Source organism: Pimephales promelas, chromosome 7 (assembly GCF_988280905.1).
Source record: "Pimephales promelas chromosome 7, fPimPro1.hap1.1, whole genome shotgun sequence".
Lineage (NCBI taxonomy): Eukaryota > Metazoa > Chordata > Actinopteri > Cypriniformes > Leuciscidae > Pimephales > Pimephales promelas.
In genome coordinates, this window is record NC_142775.1 from 30,899,666 (window position 1) to 30,918,185 (window position 18,520).

The following is an 18,520-nucleotide window of genomic DNA, read 5'->3' on the forward strand; positions in this document are numbered from 1 at the left end:
AAATACAAGGAAATAAAAATGTATTTCTCTGAAATAAAATAGTGTCAATGCAAACATTTCAAGTCTTATGCTTTTTTTCACCCTACCTTTAAGAATTAAAAAAAATAAAAATAAATAAATAAATAAATTACCTTAAACAGCATCTATAAGGGAATTTGTAATAAAAAGACCAAATGACCTGAGATTCTTCCTCTTCACATGGCATTCCACATTTAGGTCCCTGAGGTCTGGGCCTCTGTATTTTTCAAGAGATAAAAGTTGTGAAATAATTGCCTATTAATACATTGAACGATTTTGTACAATGACAAGATTATTGGCTTTCTCTTGTGAATTTCCAAATTTACTGAGATGGTATATCAATGTGAATTCTATAAGATGTAAGATGCAAGTAGCTGAATGTTTAATATTTGACAAATGTGTTATAACAGTTGAATGTTAATATCCAGGGATTCAAACAACTCAATTGGGGCTAAAGTCGGCATGATACAGAAGTTGCCATAGTATTTTCTTCTCTGTTGCGACAGATATTCAAGTAAAACAACTTCTTGAACAAGGAAAAGTGTATTGGCGGAAGTTTTTTTATTATTATTATTGGGAATTGATTGGATGGTTGTGGTTTGCTGCTGTGATCTCATGTGAGTGACGGATTGCCCTGCAGCTGCAACCCTTATATATGGATATGTCCATCCCTGGCTCAACATTTAAAAAGATTGTACACCAAAAAAATATATTATTATTCCATTATGATTTACCTAATGCTGTCATTGCAATCCCAAATGCATTTTTTGCACGACCAAGTTACTTCTTTTTCACTGACACAGATGGAAACAAAAAGACTGGGATGGTTTTAAATCTGAACATTGTTGTTCAATCGTTGCCCTTTTAGATGACTTGAAAAGCACTGGTAAACCTTGATATTTCCAAAACCCATGCTTGCGGCCATGCTTTTGTCTGATTCCCCTTTTACATTGACATCTATGTTAACGCTGAATGGATAAAGGAGCGCATCCATCTGGTAGTAATCTCTGCGAAAGGCTTTAGTCCCCAGACAGCCATAGCCATTTAAACTGATTCTGATCCCTGACAATGTGAGCTCCCTGGGGGATGAAATAAGTGAATACTAGGGATTTGATATTGTAGCCTACTTATTGTTTTAATATTAGTTACATAGCTACATTCAGTTGTTTCTTTATAAATTCTTTGCTACTTTATCATTATTTTGAATTTCTACTGGTGCTGGATTATGAACATTGATGTTTATATTAATTGTTCATGGAATGAGTTTGATGATTTACACTTCTGTTTCCATCATTGTTATGGTGATTACCAGTAGGCTAACTAGCAAATATTTAGAGTACTTGTTCAATCAGGTTGGTTAGTCAGTTAGTCAAGTCTCGTGACGTCAAGATGGCTTTATATTACACTCCTGTTGCGCGTCCAGCAAAGCTCGCGCACTCAGCTGGAATAGCCTACAGAACGACAGCTGGGACTCAGAAGGGAACGCTTTGCTTCTAAGGATGCAATGTGTAGACAAACGAAGTAGCGCGGACATCAAACGGTCAACATTAATTATTCATCACAGTACGTTGCTGCGACACGTACGCGCTCTACGACCTCGTAAAAAAACATCAATCGTTTAGTCAGTCAGATCTAGGTTATGTCATGGATAGCCTACTGCACCTTAATTAGAAGACATCTACTATTAGTACTTAGTAAGTGTACGTGTCTATTTAGATTCAAGCGAAGCGCATATCTGTCATATTCAAAAGTCCAAGTGCAAAGGTGAAGCGCGCTGTCAATGAGAATCATCACCATCATCATCATTTCTAAGTGAATCATGATGCTGATGCGCCGGAGTACGCTGAGGTGTTCAGTGAAGGAGATACAGTTAGACTAGAGAATTTCCCCTCAAAAAAAAAAAAAAAAAAAAAAAAAGAAAGAAAGAAAGAAAAATCGCTTCCTCAGAATAACTATTCCTAACAATGTTTTCCGAGCAGGCTGATTTGAACTACAGCTTTAACATGAGCGAGGAAGACCGGTTAACTCCTCTGGACGAGGACTGGAACGACTCGCCGGTGGAGACGCTCTCTCGCGCGGGCTTCATCGCCCTGTCCGTGTTCCTCGGATTCATAATGACTTTTGGCTTTTTCAACAACTTTATTGTATTAGTCCTCTTCTGTAAATTCAAGATGCTCCGGACGCCGGTGAACATGCTGCTTCTTAACATTAGCGTCAGTGACATGCTGGTGTGTTTGTTTGGGACGACCCTGAGCTTTGCGTCCAGTGTGCGGGGACGGTGGCTACTCGGACGGAACGGCTGCATGTGGTACGGCTTCATCAACTCATGCTTCGGTACGTTGCCTAAAACAAACAAAAAAACAAAACAAAAAACAGCTACATTTCGAAATTGTTGTCTACATTTTCAAATATCTATACAGCTGTAATATCCATGTAATTTGTTGTGCTTTTTAGGCGGACTGTTTGTGTTTGCTTTTAAACACAAGATCGACATGTAGGCTACTGAGAACATACGAATTAATCACCAGAATACAACTCATCTTTACATTTGTCAACTATCACATAATTCAATGCTAAATGTTTCAAATCACATGTGTTATGCATGTGGCTGGTGCTTGCCTACACAAGAACAATTTAAACTTTAAATTTCAATGCAACTTGTCCAAACAGCTGTTTTGACGTCAGTTTATTGACAATTGTTTTTTTTAAAAAGGTTTTGTTCTACATTAGAACAAGGTTATAAAGCTGCAGGCTTGACGTTTTGTTCCAACTTTTAATATAAACCAGCAGGAACACCTTTTTACTTATGGAAATAGAAATATGAACTAGATGTCAAACGTGCCACACACTTGAATGAACCTTATTGGTTTTTTGGAAGCTCAAAGCCTTATTTGAAGTCAATAGAATAGATGATAGGCAAACATTTGAATTCCCTGCCTGACATACTATAATTGCACAGCCATTAACAATCTGTTCCTCACAGACTGCGTGACTTAATTGAGTTTTTTTCCCCTGCAACTTAAAGGTGCTATATGTAACTTTCATTCTAAAATGAATCCTTTTTTTATTATTCCCTGAGTGTGAAGGGGTTGTAATTACACATTACAATGATCCACTTGTCAGGTTTTGCTATTACCTCTGAAGGCCAATTTCTATGTGAAGTCTCCGGGTCGGATTTTCTGCGAAATCCATCGGATGTGACGTGCATTCAGACTCCCGAGCCTCTCTCCTTTTTATATGTAGTCTATGCGACGGCACTGCAGCGAATGACATGGAGTCTGATAACACCAAAAAACGACCTGGCTCCAGCACAACACACACTCCAACACAAACTCCACATATAAAAAAATAAAATAGCTGCTGAAGCTCGTCTGGTCAAACGTGAATCGGATCGACTTAAGACAAAAACACAGATCAACATCGGCAGAGCGTTTGAATTATGGAGAGACCTGTGATAAATTACAAGTTTTCAGATATGCTGAAATAAATAATGGTAAACTGTAATGAAATAGCAAGGTAAACTACAACATATATGAGATATGAAATGAATACAGACTGTTCCAGGACAGCCTGATCTCATGAAAGTTCGTGTCTATGGCACGAATGTCATTTCTCGTGGCATTTATACGCCAAAAACAGTTTTTGCGTGTATTTGGCACGCGATTTTCGCGTACATATGATACACACTTTTTTGCGTATAATACGCACGAACTCCCCACCCCCCTCCCCCCTAAACCTAACCCAGGGTTTTTTAGTGCGTACCATATACACGAAAAAAACACTTTTGGCGTATAAATGCCACGAGAAATGACACTCGTGGTATAGATACGCATCTTCATGAGACTGTGTTGTCCAGGATAACAAAACATGGGTTCTTTAGGATGTAACCTTTTATTTTATGTAGATCTACTGTCTAACGTCACTCATCCCACTACTATCATTATTGTTTATAATACACATTTCCAGACACGTTCAGTACAGTAATGTTACTTCCCACAATCTTACTATTACACTGAAATTGTTCAGTTTAGTTCACTAACCGTTTTCGTTATCATATTATACATTCGCCTATGTTGACATTGCTGATTGTGAAAGATACACAAATAGTTAGTGAAATGCCTTATGTACAAATGTAACATTATCATGGTTCGAGCATGGAGCATTAGTTCAACGTCAAGCTGATAAAAGTAGACTGTTATTGTAACGTTGCAGTGGGAGTTTACATGAGTTTCCAGCATGTTGTGTGATACTTTCTCTGGTGTGTTGAAAGTCTCAGTGTGGCCATGCACCATGAGTTTTTATGTTGTGTTCGAGCACGCGCAAGAGCACAAGCGCTCTTGTAAAAAAATGGCTGCAATCTGAAACATCACCGTTAGAGGCCGCTAAAAAAAAGCACCTTTAATGACTAATAACATTTTGGTTGACTAAGCCTCCGTGCACCTGCTCACGCACACATCACACGTCATGAGTACATTCTGTAAGGATATGCAGAGTTGGGTTTCCTCCTGAACCAACAAGCTTATCGTGAGCTTAGAATTATAAGGTTCTATCTCCACTTTTGGTCGAAATTGAGTTTTTGACATAATCTGATCCATTAGGTGTTTATTAATGCCTGTGTGGTGTTATTTTTGTAAAAAAAAAGATTAATAGATAAAGCTATAATAGAAAATTTTACTACATTACAGTTTTGCCAGGTGGGATGTAAAAACTTTGATGCTCAATATCTCAGAACTACCCTAAACGGAGATAGAACCTTATAATTCTAAGCTCACGTTATGCTAAGTTCACGCCATGTAGGAACCTTGATTACTCAGATTTATGTGTTTCTATGTCAACACAATTAACGCCAAAATGAATCTGCTGCATTCAGGTGGTAAAAGTAAGAGCTCTGTAAGTTGTTTACGTTCAATATTATTGTAATGTTATGTGCTGTGAGACATGAGGTACTTTAACGCCGTCACTTGTCTTGCAACGCTTAGCAAAATCTGATATGTTTGTTCATGTGTTTTGGAGGAAGTGTGGCTTTGGAGGCACTCTGAAGGGAGGGTGGGATCTTATGCTTTCAAAGCTAGCTTGCTATTGCTAGCCACTCTGAAATTGCACCCTACCTTTAATAAGCGAATACATAAACTGATCAAATGTGTAGTTTGAATGCAAGGCAAGTTGCTATGGATAAAAGTCTCCCTCAAAAGAGAATGAATCTATTTGCATCTACATCACAGTAATGGAAATGTACTGGGGATTATTAATCAGTCAGGAAAGATGTTAGTACATTTTGTCAAGAAAGCCTCAAGGGAAAAACTGGACTGGCAGTAAAAAGAAATATAGTAGCAAGGTTCATAATGTTAGAGAAAAAGACAAGCTGTGTGAGGTTTATACCACAAGCCGGAGACCATAATACTGTACTTCTAAATATATGTATCCATTTAGATGTGCTGCAAAGCATCTTGATGTTATTTGGATTGAAGGCTGCAGATTCTAACAATGGTTTTGACAAAGTAGCTATAATACAGATGAAAAGAGCAGGACATACTGATTTTTTTTTTGTTTGTTTTTTTTGATGTTCTAAATAGCCTACTACAATGGGTGATCGATCTTCTATACAAAGTGAATACCTCAAGACAAGCAAATGGCACAACCTTCACTGCATGTGTGTAAAGGAAACTTTCAATGATGTTTGCACTGTAGTGAAAGAGATAATATTATGCCTGACCTTCTTTCCATGCCTATCCTTTTAGATGAGTTTTCTTCACATTTATCGCAACAGTTAATTTCCCCAAGGTTAATTGTGTTTATTAGGATACAGTTTACCAAAATTTAATATAGACACCCTTGTCAAAAAACATAATATACTTTGTTGTATTTGAAATATATTCCCTTATATTAGCAGCATCATGTTTTTACCTATTTTCACAATACATCTTTTAATACACTTTAAATCAATTGTACTTTGGTATATTATCTAAAAATATATTTTAGAAAAAATATACTTGAAGTGAAAACTTCAGTTTATTTTTAAAAGTGTATTTATTTGCACTTTATTAAAAATATATTTTTGGTATATTTTAACTGTGTTCGAAATGACCCCTAATTGATCGGATGGGTTGCACATCAACCTCAACACGATATCGCCACACTCAAAACTATGGTTCCCTTCTTGGACATTTTGAGATACCTTTACAGTTCAACTGATTCAATATTATTATAGGGATAAGTGTAGCGTCTTTAGGGATAGAGACAATAATGTCCTAATAAGGCAGCATCAATTGATGAATTCAATAAATATAATCACACTGAAAATGTTGTTATTATTGCATACTGTTTTATAATATACCACAATACACTTGAGGTGCAAATAGTATCTGCCACTATTTGCACTAAGTACAAATAGCATCTAAATAATAGCCTCATTAAAAACTAAAACCCAATGATGAAGTGTAACGGGTGCATGCAGATTGGAAGACGTAGACACAGAAGATGAAGATTCAAACGGTAACTTTACTTACAATAATCCAACAGGTAGCGATCCATACAAAGAACACAAACACACACCATAGTTTTAACAGAATCAGAATCAGAATTATATTTATTTCACAATAAACTCAGTACATTTTACTTCAACAAAAGCAGTTGTTGGGGTATAAATAGTATAGATAGAAGCAGTATAAATTATGCAGTACATCACACATTACAATTACAACTACTACTATAGTACACCATAGATCAATGTAACTTTCCCAACAACTGATCAGGAAAACAGATATATTCTATTGTGAAAATGGATACCCAAGAAGCAATAGCTTATAAATAGGGGTCCATCCCACCACCAACACCACCAAACAATACCCGACAAAGAGTGCAGGATAAGGTGACCTAAACACAAACTCAAACAAGATGATTAAACTAACACAGCTGACACGGATGAATGAATATATGATTACCAAGGATACTGTGGTGAGTGACGTTAATCAGAACAAAGAAACATGACAATTAAAAACAAACTGAAAGTCCAAGAAAACTAAACTGAACTGAACAGAATGATGACATGAAGGGTATAATGAAGAGGTGCCATACAGAGTGTTTTGAGTCTGTGTTCAGATTTTTCTCCATGGCTAACCATGTGTGAGTGTAAATAAAGATATTAATGAGTCTGATGACTCTTCTGGCATTATGTACCCATTCTCTAGCACCTCTAGTCTCTACTTGGTTTTGAATGACTGAAAAGCTGCACAAATTTACGCTCAGAGATTAAAAACAAAGATAGAGACTGGTTAGAAAAAAAAAATACAAATATATAGAAGCACTAGTAGTATAAAGTATAGTGTGGTATCTTTGAAGCACACGAGACAGAAATAGCTAACTTGATCCATTTTTTACACATCACTTCTCTTCTCACAAACATAATTACACAACGCTTCAAAATAGTAATCATAACACAATTCTACTTACGAACACAAAAATATAGTGTTTGGTCGGTCATATAATCTCGACACGCTGTCCCCATGAGAGGACTTGCTGCATTAAAATAAAGCATATTTTGTAGAATATGAAATGACTGGAGTCTTTCATGTGAGTTTATGTACATTAAAAGCAAGAGGGGAAGTGGGTGCAGGAGATTTAACAAATATATGCAATTGTGACAAATTTGACACATCACAGAGGAAGCGTGTGCATTGGTGCATAATATACATGAGTGTGCTGCTGTCTTTCTGCAAAGTAAATATTTACATCTAGGTGTCATTTTCTACCTCTCGCCTTCTTTCAAAATTACAACTTTTTACTTTTAAGAGATTTTAAAATAGTTGATTCCGGTTCTCAAATACCGAGCAGCTTTCCAAAGGCATTAATATAACAGTCCAACAGCACTGAGAATCTTATGAGAACTCTGTATCACTCTGCTCGTCTGTGTTTGGTCCATACAGAGTATAAGTATGTGCATTAATGTTGATTTTCTAATCAATCTTTTTTGCACCATTTCACCAGTAAGTGACGATAATGGAGTGAATCTTTTAAATCATTCTCAACCAATTTGTTAAAAAAAAAAAAGCTAATTAATTCAGGAACCATACAAAGGACTGGCTTTGTTCGAAATCACATACTGAGTAGGAAAAAGTACGTTGTGACCGGTAAAATGTACCTTATGTTTATTTGCTTTGTGTTTACTAGTCTATGAATGAAATCCAGACAGACTACATTTGTCATTTTGTCAATGTTATGTAACTTTCACTATTAGATGCATCACTTTATTGCCATTCACAACTCCTCTCCCATGGTTTGTTTTATTTATCAGTGAAAAAAGCACTTACTTGCCTCTGACACCACAGTGCTCATTCAGACAGACAGTAATTGCCATGGCAAAAGTATTCGCTCACTTTGACAGATCAGTGATTTAACAATGGTGCCACTAGAAATATTTCAGGACCAGACAACTTACAGTAGCATTCCAATTGCGCATGAGTTATGTCCTTGAAATACATATTCAGACGCAGGGACTGTGTTTATGAATGTTTCACTGAATCCTTTATTCAACTGTTTTGTTCAAAACACTGAGTCATTCAGGAACAATCACCACTAATGTGTGTCGCAATGGCTATGTTTAATACTATTTCTGTTTGGAAAAGCAAAAAAGGAACTGGCAATACCGAGTCCAATTTCAGAACCCCGCTCCGTAGGCTTCCAGTGCTTCTCAGAAATTCTAACGTGACATTTTTAAATTTGGACACATCTTTTATGGTGCATTCACAGTGGCAGTTTAGTTCGAAACAGGGTGTGGTTTGCATGAAATATTGGTCATGTGAAAACTGTCATGCAGACCCGGGAACGGACCGGGGTACCGAACCTGAGACTACCTGGAGGAGTCGGTCTGACTTTGGTTGGAACAGTAGTGCGATTCATGTGAATGTGAAAGCAAATTGGACACACATCTGTTCAAGAAGTAAAGTAACCTGTACATGCAATTTAGCCCATGACAATGAAAATAAATGGCTTGCAAACCGCTGTCTCCTCTAAAGTTTGCGTTTGCAAGCAGAAAAAAGCCACCTTCATGCAACGCACATGCAGTAAACGTAAAAAGTAAAAGTAAAAACAGTAAAAGTAAAAAGAATTGTTCACTCTGCTGTGCAAAATAGCACCACATTAATAAAAAAAAAAAAAAAAAAAAAAACAAGATATTGACCAGCGTTCTATTTTCTATCATGTGCAGTGCACATTTGTGTTGTAAGATGAACCCAAATGCACCAGGGTTCGATAGAATCAAGTTGAGTCAGTGTGAAACCAGAAACAATGCTGCGGGGGCAACCAGGATGAATCCCACTTAAACTCGGACCGCAGCAAACATGCCCAGTGTGAAAGCCCCCTTAAATAGCAGAAACAGAATTTGTAGCATAAGAAAGTAGATGCACAGACAAGAGAGTCTTACATACTTATTTGTTGAAATTACCATTGTAAAGCATGCAGCTTTTTCTACAGCAGAAAGCTAAAGTTGCCGTCTACTGAAAAAAAAAAGGTTCATTAAACAATCATACTGTATTCATATGATAATTCAGAGCGAAAGCAGGAAATTAAATCTACAGCCATGTGGGCACAACCTGCTACAAAAATATTAGGCTTCATTAAAGCTGGTGCCAAAACACAGGTCCAAATTACAGGTCAGTGCTTCTGACTAATGAAAATGGCTTGGGTGTTTTCTCTTCCATTGAAATAATGGTTGAGCATGATCAGCACACCAAAAATCATTATCTGTCAAATAGTAAAATTAGACATGCCACAAGGTACCTCTGCATTTTAGCTTGAGAGGTAGAAATTTCAGGCTGACAAAAGTGATGAGAAATTCACGATTTGCTGTTTGATTTATATATTCCACCTGCTTCTACACAGCTAAAGTGAGATAACATGGCATTTTACAGCAGGCCATTCATGTTACAATCCTATGAAGTCGTAAACTGAAGCCTTCAGGCATGAATTTTATAAAATTATATTCTTATCACAAACCTTGCAATAGAAAACCTTCCTATTGTGTTACATTAAAATGCATGCAACACATTTCTTATATAGCATACATTTCAGACGGGAATCTCTTCCTCAAAATAAAATCTTTGATGTAGCCAAAGCTGCAGCCTGAATTGCCATAACCTATGTGCTTCAAAGCTGAATAAATAAGTACCTAGTGCTGGGAAACTGTCACAGGTTGCTGTATAAGTAAGCATACGAAGACGGATAGATTAGGCAACAACCTTTAATTCAATAAATAAAAATAAAACAGGTAGGAAAATCTCAGGAAACACAACCTCAAACATCGACGAGACTGGAAACAACTGAACAAAACGGAGTATATACACAGATTAAATGAGACAATTAATTGAAAGACAGGTGAACTGAACGATGAATAATGGGAACAAACTATCACACACTTGGAAACTTGGTCACACAGGAAAACAGGAACAGGGAAAGCAGAAATAAAACAAAATAAAACTAAGGTTACGTTTACACGACAATGATTTACATGAAAACGATTCTGCTTCCAGGCCATTAGATGGCGATGAAACACTATAGACTGAACACGTAATACGCATGTGCATGACATCATCGTCTTCACAGATTCGCGTTTTGGTTGTTCACAAGGAGACCATTTTCAAAAACGTCCACTTTGAAAACAGTTTTCAAAAGTTTGCGTTTTCGTGTAAATGATCGGCCAAACGCATGAAAGGTTTTACGTTTTTAGTACAGCCCCTAAGCCAAAACGGAACATAGACTGTAAAACTTAAAATAATAGCGGAGTACCAAATAGACGCCTATCTCTTTTGGTGTGGCGACAGGTTTGGATAAATAAAGGCTGATCTCAAATAGAGGCCTGGTCTGTTTTTTTTTTTAGTTTCGGGTTGCATTTAATCTTCTTAAACCCGTCAGATTGTTTAAGCCAGCTCTATGGTTTAGATTGCAGTTCATGATGAGTTGGTGACAATAAGGGAGAGAGACTTCTAGCACCCAAGGAACCCCAACCAGACACGGTGACAGTATGGAGCAGCTACCAGATGCTCCTCGGAATGTCATGTTATACCCTCACCTCATTAATTTGAAAGTTTCACCCAAATCTTCTTAAAGGGGTCCGGTTATGCCCTGTTTCTTCATGGGGACCTAATTTAGGCTCCCCGTGAATCAGTGTGCAGTCAGGTTGAAGTCCCCAATGGGATAGATAAACATGTACACACACATGCAGGCAGAAAAGAAAAAGTGGAAAAGTGGAATAATGAAATTGGAATGGAATGGAACAAAATGGAATAAAGAAAGTGAAAGTGTCAGTCATTAACTGAGGAAAACCATCTGTTTCCTGATTTAAAGCACCTTAGCAACTAACCCTTATAGTGTAATGAACATTTGGATGCAGATAAGTCTTTGAATGCTTTTTCCTGGAGCTGGCAATGCTCAAGTGAAGAAGGTAGTGTTGAAAGATGTGTCGGATTTTCCCGGGCTTAAATGAAGGAGGGTTCTTCCTGTTTGCTAATCTTACTTTAATTCTGGACTGATTGAGATACTGTCCTTTGAATTCTACCGAGGTCACACCTCTTGAACATGGCTTGACCAATGCAAATCTGTCATGTCCAGCAGGACAAGATTTCTCTGTTCCTCGCTATACAGCTTTTGTGCATAATCAGAGTGGGTAGATTTGTGTGCCATTAAACTCTGATTAGAGTTCAAGAGTCCCATTGAAGTTAAAAAGGGATAGCCCAATATTCATGAAATTAAGAAATTATCATTTTGGGATTATATTAGTGGTTCAATTACAAACCATGCATAAAACAGTATACAAAGTACTAACAACATAATACAAAGTATGTTCTGGAGATGTGTATATTCATGCTAGGGTGTTTTTTTCCCCATGAATTAAGTGGGGGAAGTCATTTTTTATGTTTTAAGTCTTTCCTCTGCCTGTGATGTTGAACATGTGGTCATTATTCCCATAGCCATATATTTGGTGCCATATAGAAGGTATCACCAGTTTTTCCTTGCAAGTGGTACAGTAATACAAATGTAATTATGGTCTCTGAGAGACCAGAATTCTTAGAGCCTGCTTGGTTTTTTGTTTGATATGAGGTCTTATGACTCCCTGGTGGATTGTTTATTAAATATAACAAATAATTGTGTGTCTGATCTGTCTCAGGCACTACACCTTTTTTAGAATATTTTCTTCATTTTAATTTAAAATAAACACCTTTCTGAGCATATATGCGTAAAGGAAGGGGGGGGGGGATTGTAAAACCTCACCTCACCGCTGACCTTAATTTTCTACACCACTGCTTCAGTTATTAGCTGGATTCTTTTATAAATATGACTCAAACAGACAATGGTGAGCAGAATTCTTGTAAATAGCCTCTGCCAATAAGGCTGGCTATTTGCACTCCATTTGATTCAGTGGAAAATCGAGCGAAAAAGAGAAAGTTGAGCTGGTAAGGAAAAGCGCTAAATGTGATCTGTGAAGTTGCTGGGTAGATTATTTACAAATTGTAGTCAGTTACTACTTATGAATTACATGACAAAATATTTAGTTAGCAATCAATTCCAATACATTACATATTTAAGTTAATCTAACTACTTTTCGATTACTTTTGATCTAACTCATTATAGGATAATTGTATTTACATATAAGATTACAAAGAAAAAATCGATTACATTCCTTGTTATCAACAACATGTAGTGCATTACATATTACATTACATCAGGGTTTCCCAGATGAAGTAACTGTATGGGAAACATGAGCTTAATGAAAAGCTATTGCGTAAATAAATCATACAAAAATTAAAACATTTTAAAATAAACATGGAGATCTGATTTCACCATTATCGAGTCTGTCTTTGATTACATGAAGAAACATAAAAGTTTTTTATTCATCAATTAACTCAGATCAATAGTTGGATGTGACTACTGTTTGTGTTTAAAACAGCTTTTGTCCTCGGTGCACTTGAACGTTTTCCAGATAGCTCTGCAGGCAGGTTTCTTCAAGCGTCTTGGAGATGTTCAAGTTCTTCTGGATTTATTCTGTCTCCGTTTTTTTTTTCTGTTTCTTCATGTGATCACATGAAGAGACTCATGATGGTGAGAACAGATCTCCGTGTGGAGCACCGGCTGTTGTCAGACTACTTGTTCATACAAAAATCTCACTGCATTATTACAATCATTAGCAAAAGGAATGTTTGGAAATTTAAACTGATATTTCCTTCTGACACACTACAGCAAAATATAGAAATAACTTTTTGTGAAAATACTAACATGCCTAAGGTCCTTGAAAGAGTTAGTTCACCCAAAAGTCAAAATTCTGTCATTAAATACTCACCCACGTCATTCCAAACCTGTAAGACCTTTGTTCATCTTCGGAACACAAATTAAGATATTTTTGAAGAAATCCAAGAGCTCTTGTCCTTGTCCGACACTAGGTGAACTAACCCTTTTTGGGTGCAAGCATGTGTGCAATTTGTTGGCGGGTTCATAGAGAATTGTGACAGGCATCAAACATCATGCTGCATCCTTATTCATCCGTTTTTCTGTGGGTCACTGCATTCCAAATTCACTTTCCTTTCTCCTGTCAGTTCATATCAGTATAATTTCTTTGTGTGCTCTCCATCTTTCCGATCCATTCCTGCCTGCTTTTTTTTTTCTGTGGTTTATCATCATATTAATAACAACTACAAAGCAAACCTGATCTTGTCAGAATTCTGTCACTCTGGTTGGACTTATTCTTAGTTTGGTAAAAGAACCCTGACAGGAATGTATCCTATTGTCCATGTGTGAGCAAAGGCTTTCACATCCACGTTGTTAGTTCAGGGCAGGTTGTCTGGATCCTGGCACTCCTTTCTGGTTTGGTTTCTGGATCTGAATACATGTTGTCAAAAAGTTCACAGTCCCAAGGAATCATATATGAACATTTGGTCATGACCCCTCCCTGTCACTTTTTAACGAACATAATAACCTTTTAGTGTCATTGTTCGAATTTGTTCACGTGGTACTCCATTGGTTTCAGTTGTTAATCTTGTGTCAGATCAAGACACATTTAGTTGTTTGCATGCCTTTATAGAAAAGTAGAAATAATTTAATAATTTTGGAGCCCCTAACCCCACCCCCAAAAAACTGTATAAGAGTATTACAAACATCTCTTTATACCACCCCAAACCACTGCACATGCCGGCCAAACAGAATTGAATGAGCTAGTGAGATGGGCTGGAGAGTGCTAGCAAGCCCCCAGACACCCTGCAAGTGGCACCAATTGAAATAAATATTTACCTTTTAAATGGTATTGTAATCTGGACAACAGAACACAAACAGATATTGGACCAATCAGCTGTTAGGCTACTGTATGTGACAAATCTGTCTGATCGTCACCGCTGAGGAAGCAGCACTGGCACGCACAGACAAACACACTTACATCCATACCCCATTCACTCTTCATTCCCCATCCTCACCTGTTGTTTTTCAATATCAGCAATGCAGGTGCACACGCTGGTCTGATGGTTCACGGATATTTCTTCACGCCACATTCCCCTTAAAGGAGTAGTGCACTAAAAAGCAGTAGTGCAAAAAAAAAAAAAAAAAAAACTTTTGCTGATAGTTTACTCACCCCCATGTTATCCAACCAAGATATCCATGTCATTCTTTCTTCAGTTGAAAAGAAATTAAGGTGTTTTTGATGAAAACATTCCAGGATTTTTCTCCATATAATGGACTTCAATGGTAACCAAACGGTTCAAGGTCCAAAAGACATGTTCAGTGCAAACTGCAAACTGTTCAAAGGGCTTTAAACAAATTCATATGATGAATAAGGGTCTTATCAATCAAAACGATCACTCATTTAAAAAAAATAAAATAATATATAATAGATTTGTTTTATAAGCTCAAATGGTCGCCTTGCTCTGTTCTGTGATATGCGTTCGACTCTCCTATTCGAACTCGTTCATCAAAATGAACCAATCTTTTTTCGTGTCATTTGGTTCATTCAACGAACGAAATGAACGAGTTGACTTGGGAAAATATAAGTGATCTATTAATTCAGAGTTTTTTTCATACAGTTGAAGTGGTCATCTAAACAGTTCGGTTCGGTGAGCAACATTCAAAACATCATCTTTTGTGTTCATACAGGTTTAGAACTAGTCAAGAATGAGTTCAATTTTGGGTGAATCATCTCTTTAAGTTCATCTAAAGGTTTTACACAGCTCTTCTGATTGAATTTGGTTTCTGCAGCTGCAACGTCTGCCTTGTCATGACCATCAGGTCCACTCATTTGACAAGCCCTGGCTTCACAACTGCTAGGATAAACATGCCTCGGCCATTCTCTGATCTCTGTATCTCCATAAACTCTACAGATGAATGCATTGAAATCATTCTGTTGTCTGAAATTCATCTTGAAAAATGAGATGGGACTCACTGCAGAACATGAAATCTAGGTGGGAGGAGTTGGATCTTACATATACCTAAACCTACCCATCTCCGCCCCCTGATCCCTAACCCTACCCCTTAAATCTGGATTTAACTCCGCCCCCTGGATCTTGTGTACTGCAATGAGGTGCTACTGTGAAAAATTCCAATTGATCTGCATTCTGATCTGCTGGAATGTTTTTTTTTTTTTTTTTTTTTTTTTTTTTCATAGAAGCTCATTTTGTGTCTGTCTGTTTCCTCTTGTATATCATCTTCTAAAATACTAGGATTACAGAAAGGCAAAATCAAATCCAGAATTCTGTAATGGATACCCTGCATGTCACCGACTTTATCATGTGCTTCTGTCAGACACACGTGTTGTTCTCTCTTGGGGATTAATGTAAATTGAGGCTGGGGATTATAATCAAAGGGGTTTAAAACAAAGCTTTTTTATAACAATTACACAAAAAAGAAGGTGGCAAAGAGAGAGAGAGAGAGAGAGAGAGAGAGAGAGAGAGAGAGAGAGAGAGAGAGAGAGAGAGAGAGAGAGATTGAATACAAACAGAGCATGCAGGCAAAAACAAAAAACAAAAAAAGAAACATTAATTAAAGATCATTGTCATTATGTTATTTCAGCCTAATCTCATGAATTGTGTCTCTATAGAACTCTATATAAATTTGTTTTTACATGCATATGATGCACTTTATGGCGTGTAATTCGCAAATACTAATCCTACCTAAGGGGTTTGCAGTGGGTATAAACTAATTTTCATGCATGGATTCACAACAGGCAATTTTAGCTGTATGAACTGATTGCAGAGTATAACAATGTGATATAGAAAAAGATCCAATGAAAAATCCAGCTCTCTCAATGCATTAGTTTGCCCTTAGGCCAGCACAACTAAAATTGCTTGTTGCTCAGTATTCCAGTGATAACTATAAGATGTTTTGGATACATTCATGAACTGACATATATTTTACTGAAATAAGTGTCCTGAGAAATCTGATTCTGTCACAGCAGTAGTCTTTGTAAACGGCAAAACATAAATAAAATAAATAAAAAAGAAAAGGAAAAACAATTGCAGGGAAGGCTTTGGAAAGGGTGTGTGGCTGAAACATTGGGGTGGTTTAATTTACTGGCTTTAAATGTCTGTGTATTCAACAATATAATCCACCTCACCTGTGACTAAGTACGCAAAGACTGCACATGTGGCATTTTGAGATACTGTCCTTAGAGACTTTTTCCTTTTTTGAGAATTCCACCCAGACTGAAAGCTGCAAATCTCGCCGATCAGATCCAATCAAATCCAGCCGAAGTTCAAGAAAAGTCTCACTTTTCACTGAGCTGGTTCTGATGTGTTTAATTAGACTCTTCAGGTCAAAATTGAATAGCCCTGCGGTTTAAAGTAAAAATCATTCACCCTGTGGTGGTGATGATTATTATAATTTAGCCCCAGACAGCATGGAATTATGGGATAGGTCTTCTTATAAATCCTGCAGCCCTATAAAGATAAATCACACCTATGGTTTACATTAGCCTGCAGCCTCCCCAGTATAAACTAGCGGTATGTGTCCAAACCTTGTATAATGCTTCTTCAGACGGCATGCATTTTGTGGTTTTCCTTGTGGAACTTGAGGGACTTGGCATGAAATATTTAATTCTAAACGTCCTCGCCTCTCCTTGTCAATGTTTAATATTCACGAGGAACGGTACTACAGCCAAACGAGATTTCATTTTGTGTGGGGCTCCCCACCGTGAACATTTCAAATGCTATTTGAAACATTTTTTTAGTTGAGTTGGAAGTGTTTCTTTTGATTCTGAAAGCCTTTCCATCATTACCGCAGTTTACACAGTTTCATGTTTGATTAGTGTTTCATAGCTAAAGTAGCTCAATTCAAATGCAAGTAGTCCATATAGTGCTGAGCTAAAGCTGAGTGCTAGAGCTGAGCTTCAACACAACCATGCATTAATCAAACCTATAACAAACATTTATTGCACACAACATTTTTTCTCTTTGACACAGACATTGTAGATAGTAGTGATAGTCAGAAAATCAGATGGTCATGTTCACCAGTAACAAGAGGGAAAGAGATTCAAATGAACCTGCTAAAGGGCATCATTTGTTTGTGAACCTAACTCTTCGTGCTATCTGGTTGTTTCGAGGTGAAGGTCACGAAGACAAGGAGAACTCAAATTCACAATATGATGGAAGACTCTGCTGCGGAAAACACTGATAAACAATGCTCAAAAATTCATGCCAAATTGCATGTTTTACCAGTAAATCGCCCACACCACTTGCTAATGTTATGCTTTACTTTTGGAGACAAGTAGTGTTGCTTGTAGTCTCAGCCTCATGACCACAGACCATTTCATGAAAATGGCATCATTTTTGATGTGAAGGCAAAAGTCTAAATCTTAATGGCTGACTTCTTCAAGTGTTTTGGGAGTCTAGTGTGTGGCAATGTTCAATGGTTCGCTAGGATACAAAAGCTGCAAAGCAACTAAAAGCTAGATTTAAAAAATGTTAGTGAAGTTAATGGCTAAACTCTCTGAGAAGGGAATTTTTGCGGCATAAATGTAAACATGAAAGTGACGATCATACCAGACAGTATTTTTTAGGCCAAGAGAAGGCCAACAGGATTTTTCCATTGCCTTTGGATAATTGGTGAAAATAAGCAGAATTGCAGAAATTAACCAAAATACCATGTTTTTTTTTTTTTTAAATCATGATAATCACAACTTAGCACATAACGTCTCCATTCCCTCCTCAGGGAATGAAGGTACATATGTATCTGAGACGTTCCCTTTTGTTCAGTCGAATGGGCATCCCAATCACGCAAGTCTGAGTAAGTATGTCATGGGCATGGGCATCCCTGCACAAGTCTGAGTAAGTATGTCATGTCTGTCTTCAAAGAAGAGATGAAAAGTGGAGCTGACCAGGAAGTTGACCACATAAGGAAAACCAGCACTCCAATGACCCATTTTTCCTTTGGGGCGGCCACATCAGACAGTGAGAGAATGCCTTCAAATACCAAATGCTTTCTACCCTAAACCCCCAATTCATTTAGAATTCCCTAGTTTTGGAGAAATCAGAGAAACCAG

At 37.2% G+C, this 18,520-nt stretch overlaps 1 protein-coding gene across 1 annotated transcript in view; it reads left to right on the forward strand.

Moving 5' to 3' along the window:
• The first annotated feature begins 1,440 nt into the window (after positions 1-1,440).
• tmtops2b (teleost multiple tissue opsin 2b) overlaps positions 1,441-18,520 on the forward strand; it is a 38,396-nt gene continuing 21,316 nt past the window's right edge. Inside the window, exon 1 of the mRNA XM_039683265.2 lies at positions 1,441-2,352. Coding sequence (XP_039539199.2) covers positions 1,983-2,352 — 370 coding nt within the window. The 5' untranslated portion in view covers positions 1,441-1,982. The remainder of the gene's footprint in view (positions 2,353-18,520) is intronic.